Source organism: Limulus polyphemus, unplaced genomic scaffold, assembly GCF_000517525.1.
Source record: "Limulus polyphemus unplaced genomic scaffold, Limulus_polyphemus-2.1.2 Scaffold679, whole genome shotgun sequence".
Taxonomy (NCBI): domain Eukaryota; kingdom Metazoa; phylum Arthropoda; class Merostomata; order Xiphosura; family Limulidae; genus Limulus; species Limulus polyphemus.
This window is the reverse complement of record NW_013666289.1, coordinates 9,574-23,243: the sequence shown is the minus strand read 5'-3', so window position 1 is coordinate 23,243 and position 13,670 is coordinate 9,574. Positions and strand designations below refer to the sequence as shown.

The 13,670-nt window shown below is 30.4% G+C and overlaps 1 protein-coding gene across 1 annotated transcript in view; it reads right to left on the bottom strand.

Annotated features, from left to right (window-relative positions):
• Positions 1-49: 49 nt before the first annotated feature.
• LOC106459904 (growth factor receptor-bound protein 14-like) overlaps positions 50-13,670 on the bottom strand; it is a 21,830-nt gene continuing 8,209 nt past the window's right edge. The window contains exons 6-12 of the mRNA XM_013919574.2: positions 13,213-13,317; positions 12,213-12,314; positions 9,454-9,561; positions 8,654-8,773; positions 6,394-6,539; positions 4,707-4,800; positions 50-2,228 (exon numbers count right to left, since the gene is read on the bottom strand). Coding sequence (XP_013775028.2) covers positions 2,064-2,228; positions 4,707-4,800; positions 6,394-6,539; positions 8,654-8,773; positions 9,454-9,561; positions 12,213-12,314; positions 13,213-13,317 — 840 coding nt within the window. The 3' untranslated portion in view covers positions 50-2,063. The remainder of the gene's footprint in view (positions 2,229-4,706; positions 4,801-6,393; positions 6,540-8,653; positions 8,774-9,453; positions 9,562-12,212; positions 12,315-13,212; positions 13,318-13,670) is intronic.

The following is a 13,670-nucleotide window of genomic DNA, read 5'->3' as shown; positions in this document are numbered from 1 at the left end:
TGTATATGACCAATTAAAATGGGCAAATGTTTAATACAATTAAATATATATATATATAATTAACAGGAGAATATATAGTTTTTAATTAGTATTTTTGGTTAATTTAAAATTTAAGTTTCAACACTTTAATACTTCTGAATTACTTGTACAAGGGCTAATTACCTAATCTACAATACATAACACGACTGAATATTCTTTCGTTAAGTACATGTAGGAAATGGGATGGATTCTACTATTGACTGTCATTATAAGCAAAAGCAAATTGTCTTTAGTTTTTGTATTTCATCATGCTTTCTATACATTTAGGCTGTTTTAAATTAATATGATGTTTTTCTCACTTTTTATTTTATTGAAATTTTAGGATGACAAGAAACAAACACATCCAAATTGTAATTTTGAAAGTAAGTGATTTTTGATGACTTCATCATTAAAGTTATTAACAGTTAATAAACATTATTCATAATTTTGATTTGTATTAGTTAACAAATCAAATAGTATTAAAGAGCAAAACAAACAGAAGCACTTCAAAATCTAACCATATTTCTTAATATCCAATTACATCTGATTCTGGCTATATGTTAATTATCTACAGAATATATTTTAAGCAAAGTAATTCTACCATTTGTTCTTCTCTCAAATATAGTCTTTTTCTTAGTAAGAATTTCTCTTTATGTGTAGATGAACAGCCATGATTTTGAGCCAAACTATAAAAGTACCTTTCTCACGGTATTACATAAAACATATGCTCAATCTTCTTTTATATAAACACAACATTTAATTAGCAATTATTCCTTAAGAAGATGTAAGTTTCTATAGTAATGGTTTTCAGCCTGATTTAAATATAATCATTCAATAAATAAATGTACTGGTTCTGCAACTTAAATTTTATATATATATATATATATAGCTAATTTTAATGTTAAAATTGGTATATGATACAACATATATCACCTTCATTTTTATAGTAGTGACATCACCATTCACTTGCATACATGGTTAAAGATCACTCGTGTGGCATTCTCACTATATTTCAAATCCATTTTAAACAGAAAACAATTCAATTAGCAGCTGTCCTAATATTTTCATGAAATGTATGCATTTTTTAAAACTTGTATAACATATAATAAAAATTACTGTAATGTCAAATGTATTCCCTTTGAATACAACAATGTCTTACATGAAGTGGAGCACAATGTTTTGGTGAGCAGAAAGTACAAGTGGTTTGTTTGTTTGTTTTTAAGTATGCACAAAGCTACACAAGGGCTATCTGTGCTCTGCCCACCACGGGTATCGAAACCCGGTTTCTAGCGTTGTAAGTCCGCAGACATACCGCTGTGCCACTGGGAGACAGTACAAGTGGAAAAAGCATTTTAACATACTATTTGTCAAACAATATTTAAACAAAAAAGAGCTTTGTTAAAGAATACTTAACAGGAAAATCTTAAAAAGACGACAGCATATAGATTCAATATAGTTTTAATATAACAGCATATTTTTTAAATATAATAAAACTAACAATTTCAGATCTTGAAAAATCAAAGTTAGCACTATCTTCAAAGAGATACTTGTCTAATAACTTAGTATTTACTTCTTGTGATGATTATTTTACTGTATTCACAATTCATTGTTCTAAGGAAAAATACTCGTCAGCTGATAAAATGAGTTACTAATAGTGGAGTAGCAATAAAGGAGATCTGGTGTTTCATAAATATGTTTGACCCTCGTTTACAATATTATTTGTTGGATCTTAAAAAGAAAAACAACTAAAACTGTCTTCTTGGAAAAAGAAATCAATAAATAATTCATACTATAAATTATTGACTTTAAATATAGCTTCCTATGCTGAGGATGCGAGTATGTATGCACAAATGATCCACAGATGGCATAATCTACACCCAACCAAATGCTTTACAACAAATACACCTTTATTAAGGAAGCCAAAACTTGCTGAATTAATGGACGATGTGTAATATGAAGATATGATTCTTTTAATCACAGTGTTTTCAATTTCCCTCACTTTAACAAACTATCACACATGCACAGAAAAGCCACACTTATAAATTTCAAGGTGGAGATTCTCTTCTTCTTGGCTGATGAACAAAGAAATGCGTAAGTTTTGTCGGCAAGTAACCTAAGTTGAGCTGGTAGAACTCAACCAACTGTAGTAGATCATAAAACTTGGTTTTTCCACCATCAAGAGTAAAACACAACTGGTTTTTCTCTTCCATCTAGCAAAAAAATATTTATATTCATATCAAGGAACTACATATATTATAAAATTATATTAAAAAGGTTTTTTAGACAATGTTCACCCTTGCAAAACCTGAATAAAGTTTACCATATTAATGAAATAACCTGTTACAAACTACTTATATATATATAAATATTTTATCAAGTTCGTGTATGTATATATACATATATATAGTGTGTGTGTGTGTTATTAATTAATCTACATAAGTCTGGTTGCCAAAAACCTCTGAAGTATTTTAATATTTCTTGAAAAAACTAGTTTATTTATTACCACATCTGACAAATGCTATTATCAAATGCATTAGGACAGCATACCTTCAGTTAGTAATGGGATAATCACTGAGGCCCAAAGGCCAGTAGCTGAAGAACAGACAAAATGGAAAGATCTTAAAATTTCACTGTTCTACTAAGTAACAGTTGGTAGCAAGTGATAGTAACCAAGTTCAGGCAGAGATTAGTACTAAAAGTGGGTCTTTTCTTACTGAAATAGTACCACATCTTCTAAAGGTGTGCTGTCTCAATACTAGCTGTAATGTAGTGTAAACATTTGAAGATAATACTGTTAGGTTATGTTCTTGCATTAGACCACCAAAGTTACCATTTAGCACTGGTATATTATACTGTCAAACAAAAACAGGACTATTCACAGATATTTTTATTCATTACTAAAACACATGCACACAAACTAGGTGGATACAGCGATTAGTTAATGTTTCTGAGTCCAATATTACTTTTTGAAAAGTATAATTTTGTTATAGAAATTTAGTACAATGTTTTACTAACAACTCGAGACTGCATAGGTGAAGACAAATGTAACCAATTTCAGCACAGAAACTTAATATGATGTATTACTGGTGCAAGATCATAGACAAAGACAAAATCAACCAGTTATCATAACTAACTTACTAGAAAACAAAACCCAACAGCTATAACAGTTTTAACTCTAGAATACAAAAGTCAAGAAATATTACAATGTTTAAGACAAAAGACATCAACTATCACACATTTGACTCACCAGAAGACAAAATTCAACAGATACAGTATCTTACTACAACAAATTAAAAAATAATCAGTTATCACAGCTTTAATTCTCTAACCAGAGAGCAAACCAAGGTTTGGTCAATGATGGTTCATAATCCAACATGATTGGATTGTTAGCACATCGTTGACATTAATAATCTGGATCACTATTGAGTAACTAACAACTCAGAAAGCTCATTAAGGTTAATACAATGTTAGCTCAACATTGTCAGTTACACTGGCTCAAGACTAACAGACAATAGTGGCTCAAAAGCAATTTGCACATTAGTCCTTAGTTAAGCCAATGTGTTGGTTCATTGTTGGCCCAACATAAGCATTGACTGTTTTTAAACTGTTGCCCAATGCTCTATAATCTCAGTCAAAAAAATTAAAAAATACCTAATTAAAATATCAGCTTATTAATCAATATTAAATAAGCAAAGGTAAAGTAAAGGGGTGTAGATCTATGGATGTAAAGAGTTTTATGAAAAAATGTCTTTTTTTATGTTTCATTATGCTAGAACAACAAATGGACAGGAGTTCACAAGTCATCTATAGTAGCAGATAAAGTAGAAATTTAAGATCATGACTTGACATTTTATTTTCATAGTAAGCACAGGTTTGCTCTGTAGTAGAACCCTCGATTTAGGAGTAGTGACATTTTATTTTCACAGTGAGCACAGGTTTGCCTTATAATAGAGCCCTCGATTTTGGAGTAGCTATCAAGTACCTTTGTGTGAAATTCAACAAGAAAAAAAAAATGGCAGCATTCCATAAATATTTAGCAAATCATGCAAGACCCATAAAAAAAAGATCATATGTTGGTTCAACAGTTAAACCATGGATGCTTGCTTTGAATCAGTATTGAACAAACCCTGGTTTGCTATCTGGGTAATTAATGTTAAAAATTGAAACACTGTGGGCATCAATGTTGACTATAGTTGGGAAGATTAAGAAAAACATGTTATCACAAGGTAATAGTACATTTTGGCCCAACATCTACTTGCCATCTGGGTAAAAGACAAAAGCTACCAGTTATCACAGCTTTAGCTCACTAGAAAATAAACTTCAACAATTATCACAATATATTACCGAAAGATGATAAAGTCATCAGTTATCACAAACTTAACTTACGAGAAGATAAAAACCCAACATTTGTTACAGCATCTTACCATAAGAAGATAAAGTAACCAGTTATTACAAGCTTAACACATTAGAAAATAATCGCCAACAGTTATTACGGTATCTTACTATAAGAAGACAAAGCCCCCAGTTATCACACTGTTACCTGAACAGAAACATTTATAATGGTCTTTCTATAATAGAACAGAGTATAACTACTAGTCTTTAGTCTTCTTAACTTCTGCATATCCCATTTCTTGAGAAAAAAAAACAGTATAAAGCCAGATGCCGATGTTTTTGTGAATTGAACTTACTGGATAGATTTGGGTATGTAGTATTTTCTGATTGTAGACGTAGGACAAGACAAAGCTATCTGGATTTCGGTGGCTTTCTCTCACCAGGAATACCCTGTCAATAGAAAGATGAAGAAAAATGTGAATGGATAACAAGAAGTTATTTCAGCTTTTAGTATTCTATCACTAATTATTCACATAAATTTGTCAGAAAATATTGGTCAGTTAATGAGTGTTAGAAGAAGTTTGAGTATAATTACTATGTTATTTCAGTCTGCACCTGTTGAGTGAGGTGTTTGAGGCAACTGCAATCTCAGCTTTAAAATACTATTTTCACAATTTATGAATTAAATTTTGATATCTATACTTCACAATACTAGTAAAAATATATGACAATTAATAAATCATTTTCTCTGCATCTTATGGTAAGTGTTTTAATATGAACTTTTTTCAATTTGTTTAAAAAAAACCTCAATTACATTCCATGTATCATTTTAAACCAGGTACAAGAATTTTATTTAGGCAATAACGATTAACATGAAACTGTGGAAACATTTGCTGGCTTTCTTTCACTACTGGAGAAAATCATTAAGAGCCACAAAATTTTCATTCCAACAGTCAGATATCACACTTTTGTAACATCATGGCTAACTTCATTTTCTTTTATTAGTATAGTTTTAGAAGAAATAAATCAAACATCAGGTAGTTGTGTAAGTGTTTGTACTATGATGATAATTCTCTGCTTTGTATTAACTCCTCATTATTATGATTGTCTAGCCTGGCAGAGAAAATACCAAGCACACTGGAAAGAATTAGTTACAAGTTCATATATAACTGGGAAGGTATTTGATGTTTTATTAATATATCAATAACATTTTCAAATCTGCATTTAATGAATGACTGTAAACATGTTAAAAAAAGACTTGAAAACATACTTGTTAGTTTTATTTAGCATGGTCTAGTGCAATGTTTCTCAATCATTTTAAGTCATGCCCCCCTTTTCTTTTCTATAATACACCTTGCCTTCCCCTTCCAAAAAAAAACGTTCAACTCATTTAAACTGTGATATATACACACACACACAAATATATAGCCAATAATGAAAACAATAAACTTAACTTAAGAAAACAAGCAAAAACAAAACATTTTATTAATGCTTTTCATGCCCCACTCCAAAAAAAAAAATGGGGTGTGCTCCCCACATTTTAAACACTACTGGCCTAGTGGTCAATGTGCTGAGCTGTAAATCAGAAGCCCTTAAAGTTCTAGACTGTAATATTCCACTGAATATGCTGCACTTTCATTGTGAGTAAAAAAAAAGTGACATTCCTTCCCAATATTTGATTAAGAATTGCCATGTATATGACAGAAGCTGCTCAGTGGTTACCCTCTGCCTGGTTCGCAGTTCAAAATTAGAGATGCCTATACCTGAATGTTGAGATCTCAAACTGAGCCATTTAGCTCAAGTGTTGCATAAAGTGCCATTTGGGTTGAAAATAATATATCTAGTTTTTGAAATTAATTTTTTTCAGATAAAAAATTTTTCAATTTCAAAGAATCTAGTATTATTGTGACCAATACTAAGTTAAAAAACGAAAGAATTGAATATTGTAGGGATTTATCCATTCACTGTTCCATATTTTGTAAATAAAGAGGTAACTTATGTTATGCACCATAAAATATTAACAGTAATACTATGAGGTCTTACCCATCTACTGTTACATATTTTGTTAACAGCTGAGTTGCTTCCTCTCTCGTCATGCCACCATAAAACCATGGCTGAAGCGTGTGGACCCCAAACTCAAAGGTTGGTTGAACTGGCGAGTGTAGAGCTCGAAAAGTTGAGACTTTTTTCTAAAATGAAATACATATAAATATCAAAGAATGATTCATTTAAGTTAAAATTATAATGAGTCTTTATAACCTCTAAAATATTATGAGCATCTACACTTTTCTTCTGAGCTGTAAAATTAATGTAATAATGAAAATCCATATCTCAGTGATCCCATTTATAAAATTGTCACAGCAACAGAGGCTACCTATATAATGTAATGATGGCTTTTTTTCATTTGTAATACTGACAGAACTACAATAAAACAATATTATTGCTGTGGTAATTTTTGAGAGTATTTAATACAAATACCATTTTCTATGTTTAACACTTTAACAACAAATTCTCTTATTTCATATTCATACTTTGTGCACAAATATAACAACAGTGCTCAGTTTACCACTTAACATTAGCTAAAAACAGTTTAAAATAATATATTTTTAATGTGCCTTTCGCTTTTATGAAAGTTAGTTATTTTTTACAATCTGGAAGTTTAGATTTGAAATGCCAACTACAGTTTATAATGAACAACTTCAACTTAACAGTGTGTATATAATGGAAGACTTCAACTTAATAGTGTATACATTTTATGTTCATTTAACTTATGTCTTGCATAATTTATTTAAAATCACAATTACTTTCTACTGCTTTGGAAACTACTTACTTTAAGTCACCAAATGTTTTGATAATTTACATATGATTTCAATTTTTCTTGTTTGCCATTTGAGATTATTCTTCTAGTTTCATATCATAGACATAAAAATACAGATTCAGATAGATTTTTTCCTGTTTTGAGGACCAGAAGCACTGAAAACTATCATACCTTTTTATAGAAGTCAAATCACATTCATTTTTGTCAAAAGTTTGTGGCATTAATATCAACTATAAAATGCAACTTTTACAGCTCCAGAAAATATTTTTTAGGATCCACAGCTTAAGATATTATATGATGTGATACTAATATCTCAATCAGATTCTTAATTTATATGATAAAATGAGGAGATGTCAAATTTGTCAGCCTTTTTAATATTTATGATAAAAGAAAAAGCATGCTCAGCCAATTGCAGCTCACATTTTTTCATCATGAAAACTTACAGTTATAAATTTTATTGACTGCCATAGTTTTGTCAAAGGTTTCTTTTCCATCACATGAGTAGTTACTGAGTTAAGAGTTTTTTTTTTCTCATTACAACTACTATGATAGGAGAAGAAACAACTTAGCCTAAGTTTAGGCAGGAGTAGTAGTGACTCATATGATCAGGTGAGGCACCACCTCATGCAAAATTTCCACATCCATGTTCCTATATAAATACTTGAACCAAAGTTTTTTTATCCTTAATTATGTTTTAGTGAGTGTAAAAAAAGGCATATTGTTTATTTGCTACGAAAGTTCCGATCATGATCTAATAATTCTAAATAAGGAAACAATGTGTTCAACAAAGCAAATCAGAATTACATGACCCACTGCCATGCCAACAGGAGAGTGTTGTTTGTTATATATTACATAATAAATAAGGAAACAATGTGTTCAACAAAGCAAATCAGAATTACATGACCCACTGCCATGCCAACAGGAGAGTGTTGTTTGTTATATATTACATAATAAATAAGTGAGAAATGGGCTCTGCAGAGACAAGAGGTTTTGGAACATGAAATACATGGATTTCAGGTTGTAAGTGTATCCATCAAAAACACCACCATCCACCACTTGGCTGGAGTAATGGCTACCATACTGATTGTACATGCTCAATTCCAAAGCAATGAAACTAGTTACAGGTGATAATAAACCAAACATTAGTCGTGATATTGCCAACACAAGATAGTAAGTTTTCACTTAAACCATTAAATCCAGGTATAATCCAACAATGCAATTAGATACCAACAATGACGCTTGATAACCAGTAAACTCTTAAGAACAAATATCACATTTTATAGTCGACTGAGTATACAGTGTAATATGAACACTTATCTATGCTGAAATAGTCAGTATGAAAACTGTAAAGGACAAGTTACAGAAAAAAAAATTGTTATACAGTATAAATAAACAAACTAGAGTACAGAATCTCTTTTTAAATTTACACATGTTAGCACAGTTAACTTGCACATTATAATTTATCAGACCTTACATGTTCCTTACCTTTCTGTTCTGTGCTTCTATTGCAGCTATTGCTTTGACTTCTACTGGATTTTGTACCATCCTGCCAGACTTCCCTGTGAAATCCATTGCTACTTGAACTTTATTACATGAAAGAGAATCCTGAGAAACAAAATAATTTCCTAAAATTTAGACAAAAAATACTAATGCTTATGAAAGTTTTAGAGATTACTAGCAGATGTTATTAAATGTTTATTATGAACTATTAGTTCTTTCAATATACATTTCTTTAGAGGATTTTAAGTCTTTCTTTCACACTTTCATTAGAAACCCTTTAAAAGCCATTAGACATATTACTAAATTGTTCTTTTACTTGTTATACTTAAAGAATAGAAAAAATGATAAGGTTACTTATAGCTACAATATAACTGACTCTGTATAAGAGCTGATAATCATTATCATGAAAGTCCAAGAAGTTGTAAAATTTTCACAAATCTAATTAAATGTCCAGATTGACAGTGTTTTAGCATGTGAGAATATAAAAAATATACTGATTTCCCTAGCATTCTGTCATGTTTTAAAATCATACAGTAAGACTTGTTAAAGCAACTGCTATGTTATGAATAAAGGAAATCTCATTTAATCAGAGCATACACTATAGAGAAATACAAATTCCAAAATGAATATGAAATATACACCAATAAAGAAGCTAATGCATTCTATATTTTAAATTTTAATTCTAAGTTTACTTTTATAACCATCAACTGAATTTATGTTAGTTTTTATTATAATTTAAACTTCTGAAACACATATATGACACAAACCAAAAGTCTCACACTTACTAAAGTCGTATCATGGTGTTCTCCTTTGTTTAAGCATAAAGATGAATTGTCAACACTGTTGCTTCTTGATTTGGCTTCTCTATAATTTTCTCGTAGCTTTTTCCCAAACTAGTAAAAGTTTCACAATAATAATCATTTCTAGGATTACTGATGTACAAGGTAAATGTTAAAAGAAATTTATCATATTAAATATAAAATCTCAGTAAAACACTGATACTTAGAAGAAATTATTATAATTAATGTATTGAAGGTACAAAATAAAGGTTATAGTCATACCTACACTGTCAGTGTTAAATATAATTATTAAAATTTCATAAGAGAGGATAATCAATAGCTTAATACTTTAGGATATGGCTGCCTGGTCTAATGGTAGATGGGAGAGATCTACTTGGGATTTAATTCCAGTGGTAAAGCACTAATCCTAGAACACTAATATTATATGAAGGTTCTGGTAGTTCAGTTGGTAAAGCATTAGTCTCAAAACACAAGAGTGAGCTGAAGGCTTTGACAGTTTAGCTGGAATTGGAATTATTCAAGTTCTAAAAAATTATTTAAGTTCAAAAAAGTAAAAAGAGGCATTATTTTTTTTAAGGCAGATTTTTAGAGGGTGGATTGCACCCTTTCGTGCCCCCGTGGCTATAGCACTGAGCTTAATTGGTAAAGCATTAGTGTGACATGATGTTTCTAGTAGCTCAGTTGATAAAGCATTAGTCCAAAAGAACCAGAGTGAGCTGAAGGTTCTGGTAACTCAGTTAGTAAAGCATTAGCCTCAGAACATTAGATTAAACTGAAGGCTTTTGTAGTTTAGATGGTATAAGGCATTACTTCAAAAGCACTAGTGTGAGCTGAATATTCTGGCAAGTCAGTTGGTAAAGCATTAGTCTCAAAACAACAGATTAAGCTGAAGGTTCTGAAAGCTCAGTTGGTAAGGTTACTTCATGAGATTGAGATCCTGGTAGATCAGTTGCTAGTACATTATTTTATAAGAATTAGCATAAGATGAAGGTTCTGGTAAATCAGTTGATAAGGCATTACTTTATGTAATCAAAAACATCTTAGGTGTAAAAAAAAATTCATTCATTAGTTAACTAGGCTGCATTTTTTGTTTTAACCACCATCATGTCCCATGAACAGAATATGCAGTCTGACTAACTAATGAATAAATATTTGATGTAAAATTCTTATCGATGCTATAAGTGTAGCTACCAGTTTGGCTGCCAATTTTGATTTCATTCCTTTAAGTCGTACGTTCAATCCTTTTTATGGCCACACCTTTTTTTTCACACCTAAGGGGTTTTTGATTAGATATCATGACTTTTTGTCAAAACATATCCACAAACCACAGCAAGTAAGAAAGTGACACTCGATTGTAATCAACATTAGCTTCGGGATTGGAACCCTATTATTCAGAACAGACCTATACTTTACAGAAGCAACCAGATTCTTTAAAATATATGGTGGTAATTTTTCTCTCTAAATCAGTGTTAATAACTTCCTTTATTGTAAAACAATGGAATCTAGATCAACAGTTTCTTGTCATCACCTGCATGCACCCGGTACACATATGAAGCATCATTACTTGTGCTAATTGCTTAAGCTAATATCATGTGACACTAAACACTCTTTAATTAGGAAATCGGCAAATTTATGCTAAATATTTGGCAATAAATAATAACCATCCACCTATATGATTCTTTTGAAAACTTGAGCTAGAAACTGCTAACTTAGTTTGCTTGGCCTAACCAGTATTTACGTATCTCTATGTCCTTTTACCGTATAGTTTTGCTAATCTAAATCAGTTGTCTTTAATTTGAATGCCAAAAAACTAAAAACAGTCCACTTTTACTCTTAGATGAAGCTGTAGTAAAAATTTTAGACCAATGTATCATGGGACATTTTGTGTAAGTGTGTGCAAAAATTTGAGTCAAATTTGAGCAGTTATATTTAGACCAAATTTGACAACTAATTGTTGGTTGTGATAGTCTATCAGTGAACCAAATTTGAAAAAAATTCATAAAAGTTAATTATGTTCTCCTATCAAATAATGCTTCCATACTTTCAGTGGGTGAAAAAGAAGAAAAAAAGGAAAAAATTCAATCAAATTGGAGATTTTAATTCTCGTGTATTTCTTAATGGATTACCTTGAAATTTGGTATTTGAAATACTGATTAAGTAGAGCACATCCATTGAAAATATGTGATAATTTGGATTACCATATTCTGAGCTACATAAAGTGGAAAATTGCTAAACTATCACTGCTGTTAATTACACACAGTGTGTCCTGCAGGTTGTTTTGGCCACACGACATACTACTGTGTGTCTTGATAAGAATTAGCTTAAAATGAAGGTTCTGGTAGCTCCATTGTTAAGACATTAGCATCAGAGCACTAGTGTGAGCAGAAGGTTCTGGTTTCAAACCACAGTTAGGGCAAGTTTTGTAAGATTTTGTTTTGCCATACTGGTTTAATTTTTTTGGATTGTTAAAATTGAATAAATCTTCTTTTCTGCAAATCTGAGTTTTTACACAGTTTTTCGACAAACTTTGTTTTCTAAGAAATCACTTTGTTCATTGCCCCTAAAAGTACTACAGATCTATGTCATATGCTTAGGATAAAAACTATAAACTTAATCTGGGTAAGCACTTTACCTTTGTTGAATCTGGTAACTAACTAGTTGGACAAAAAGATTAGTAAGAGCAGCATACATATAATACATAAATGTTTAGTTTGGAAAGATAATTTACTAAATACAGTACTTACTTTTGCTAATCGTAAGGCCACAATCCAGCATTTTCTCTCTTTTTCAGTAGCAGAACAAAACCACTTCAGATCAGCAAATGATCCTTCAAGATTTGATCTCAGCTAAAACAATGAGAAGTACAAGTGTTTTTTTCTAGATATCACAAATTAATAAAATACAGAACTACTCATAATTCTGAGATCAATATGAAAATAAAAATACTAATTTTTATATAATCAAGAGGAATCACTTCTAGGAAATACCTATTCAAATATGGCTTTGTAATTCCAATAAAAACTGTTATTCTTTCAGTAAATAGCCAGCCCAAAGTCCCAGTGCTAAACCAACTGAACATTTATGGCACCAATTGAAATTAAATGTTGCAAAATAGAAGTCAATTAATCTGTGGTAATGTCTGTACACAAAAATAGAATATAATACCAGTTGAAAATCTCAAACAACTGATAACATCCAAGTATGATTAATGTTTTCATATAGTTAACACTAATGCAGGACAAACTAAACATTGGTTATTTTGTGTTCAAAAATTAGCTTCTGATGCCTAATATTGTAATATTGAGTACAAATAAAACAAGTAAATGAAGACAACACATTTCTTAATTTTCCAAACTTTCATGAAAAGTTGAGACCTTGAACTCAAGTTTGTGACAAGTGTTGTATATTAAAACGTTTTGTTGTCAACAAAAACAAAACAACAATCTCTTAACATGGCAACTGCAGAAACAAACCACTATTTTGACAACAGTTATGCTGGTATTAAACACTCAACCATAATGCTTGGGTTCAGGTTTTGTTTATATTACATATGAAAATTGTAGTTCAGGAAACTGTTGATAACAGTAGGTATATTCCCCTCCTTTTTTGAAAAATTTTAGAATAAAGTTTCAAGCTTTAATGTTTCTAATATGTGTATGCATACATACACTGTATATTTTATGAAATTACTTAAAGATCAAAATAAGAGTAACTGATGGGTACTAGATATCAGAAAACACTAACCTTGACACAAAAAGTGAAATTAGTTGGAGCTCCAGTACACTTTCCATCAATTGGCATAAAAATATCACAGCATTGTACATCTAAGAGTGTATGCATCTTCTGTTCCTACAATATAGTAGAACATTTCAAATGAGCAAGAGGCAGTCATGTTTCAATTTATGTAAAAAATGTAAAGACAACATTATTTTTTTTCAGATTGCATTTCACTTTCAGTAAAAACAAAATAAACCTTGATACTAATAAATTTTAAAAATACACTGTCTTGTATACAACAAATTTCATAAAAAGATTAGATGAATAAAATAAAAGCAATTTATTTATACGATACATAATTAAAGTTCAGATTTAAATCAAAAAGAAATATGTTATTAAAAATCTAAAAATATTGGATATTTACTGTCATATTACTTTATTCCATTTTCATGTCTAATCCAACTTTATTTCAACAGAAAAGTATA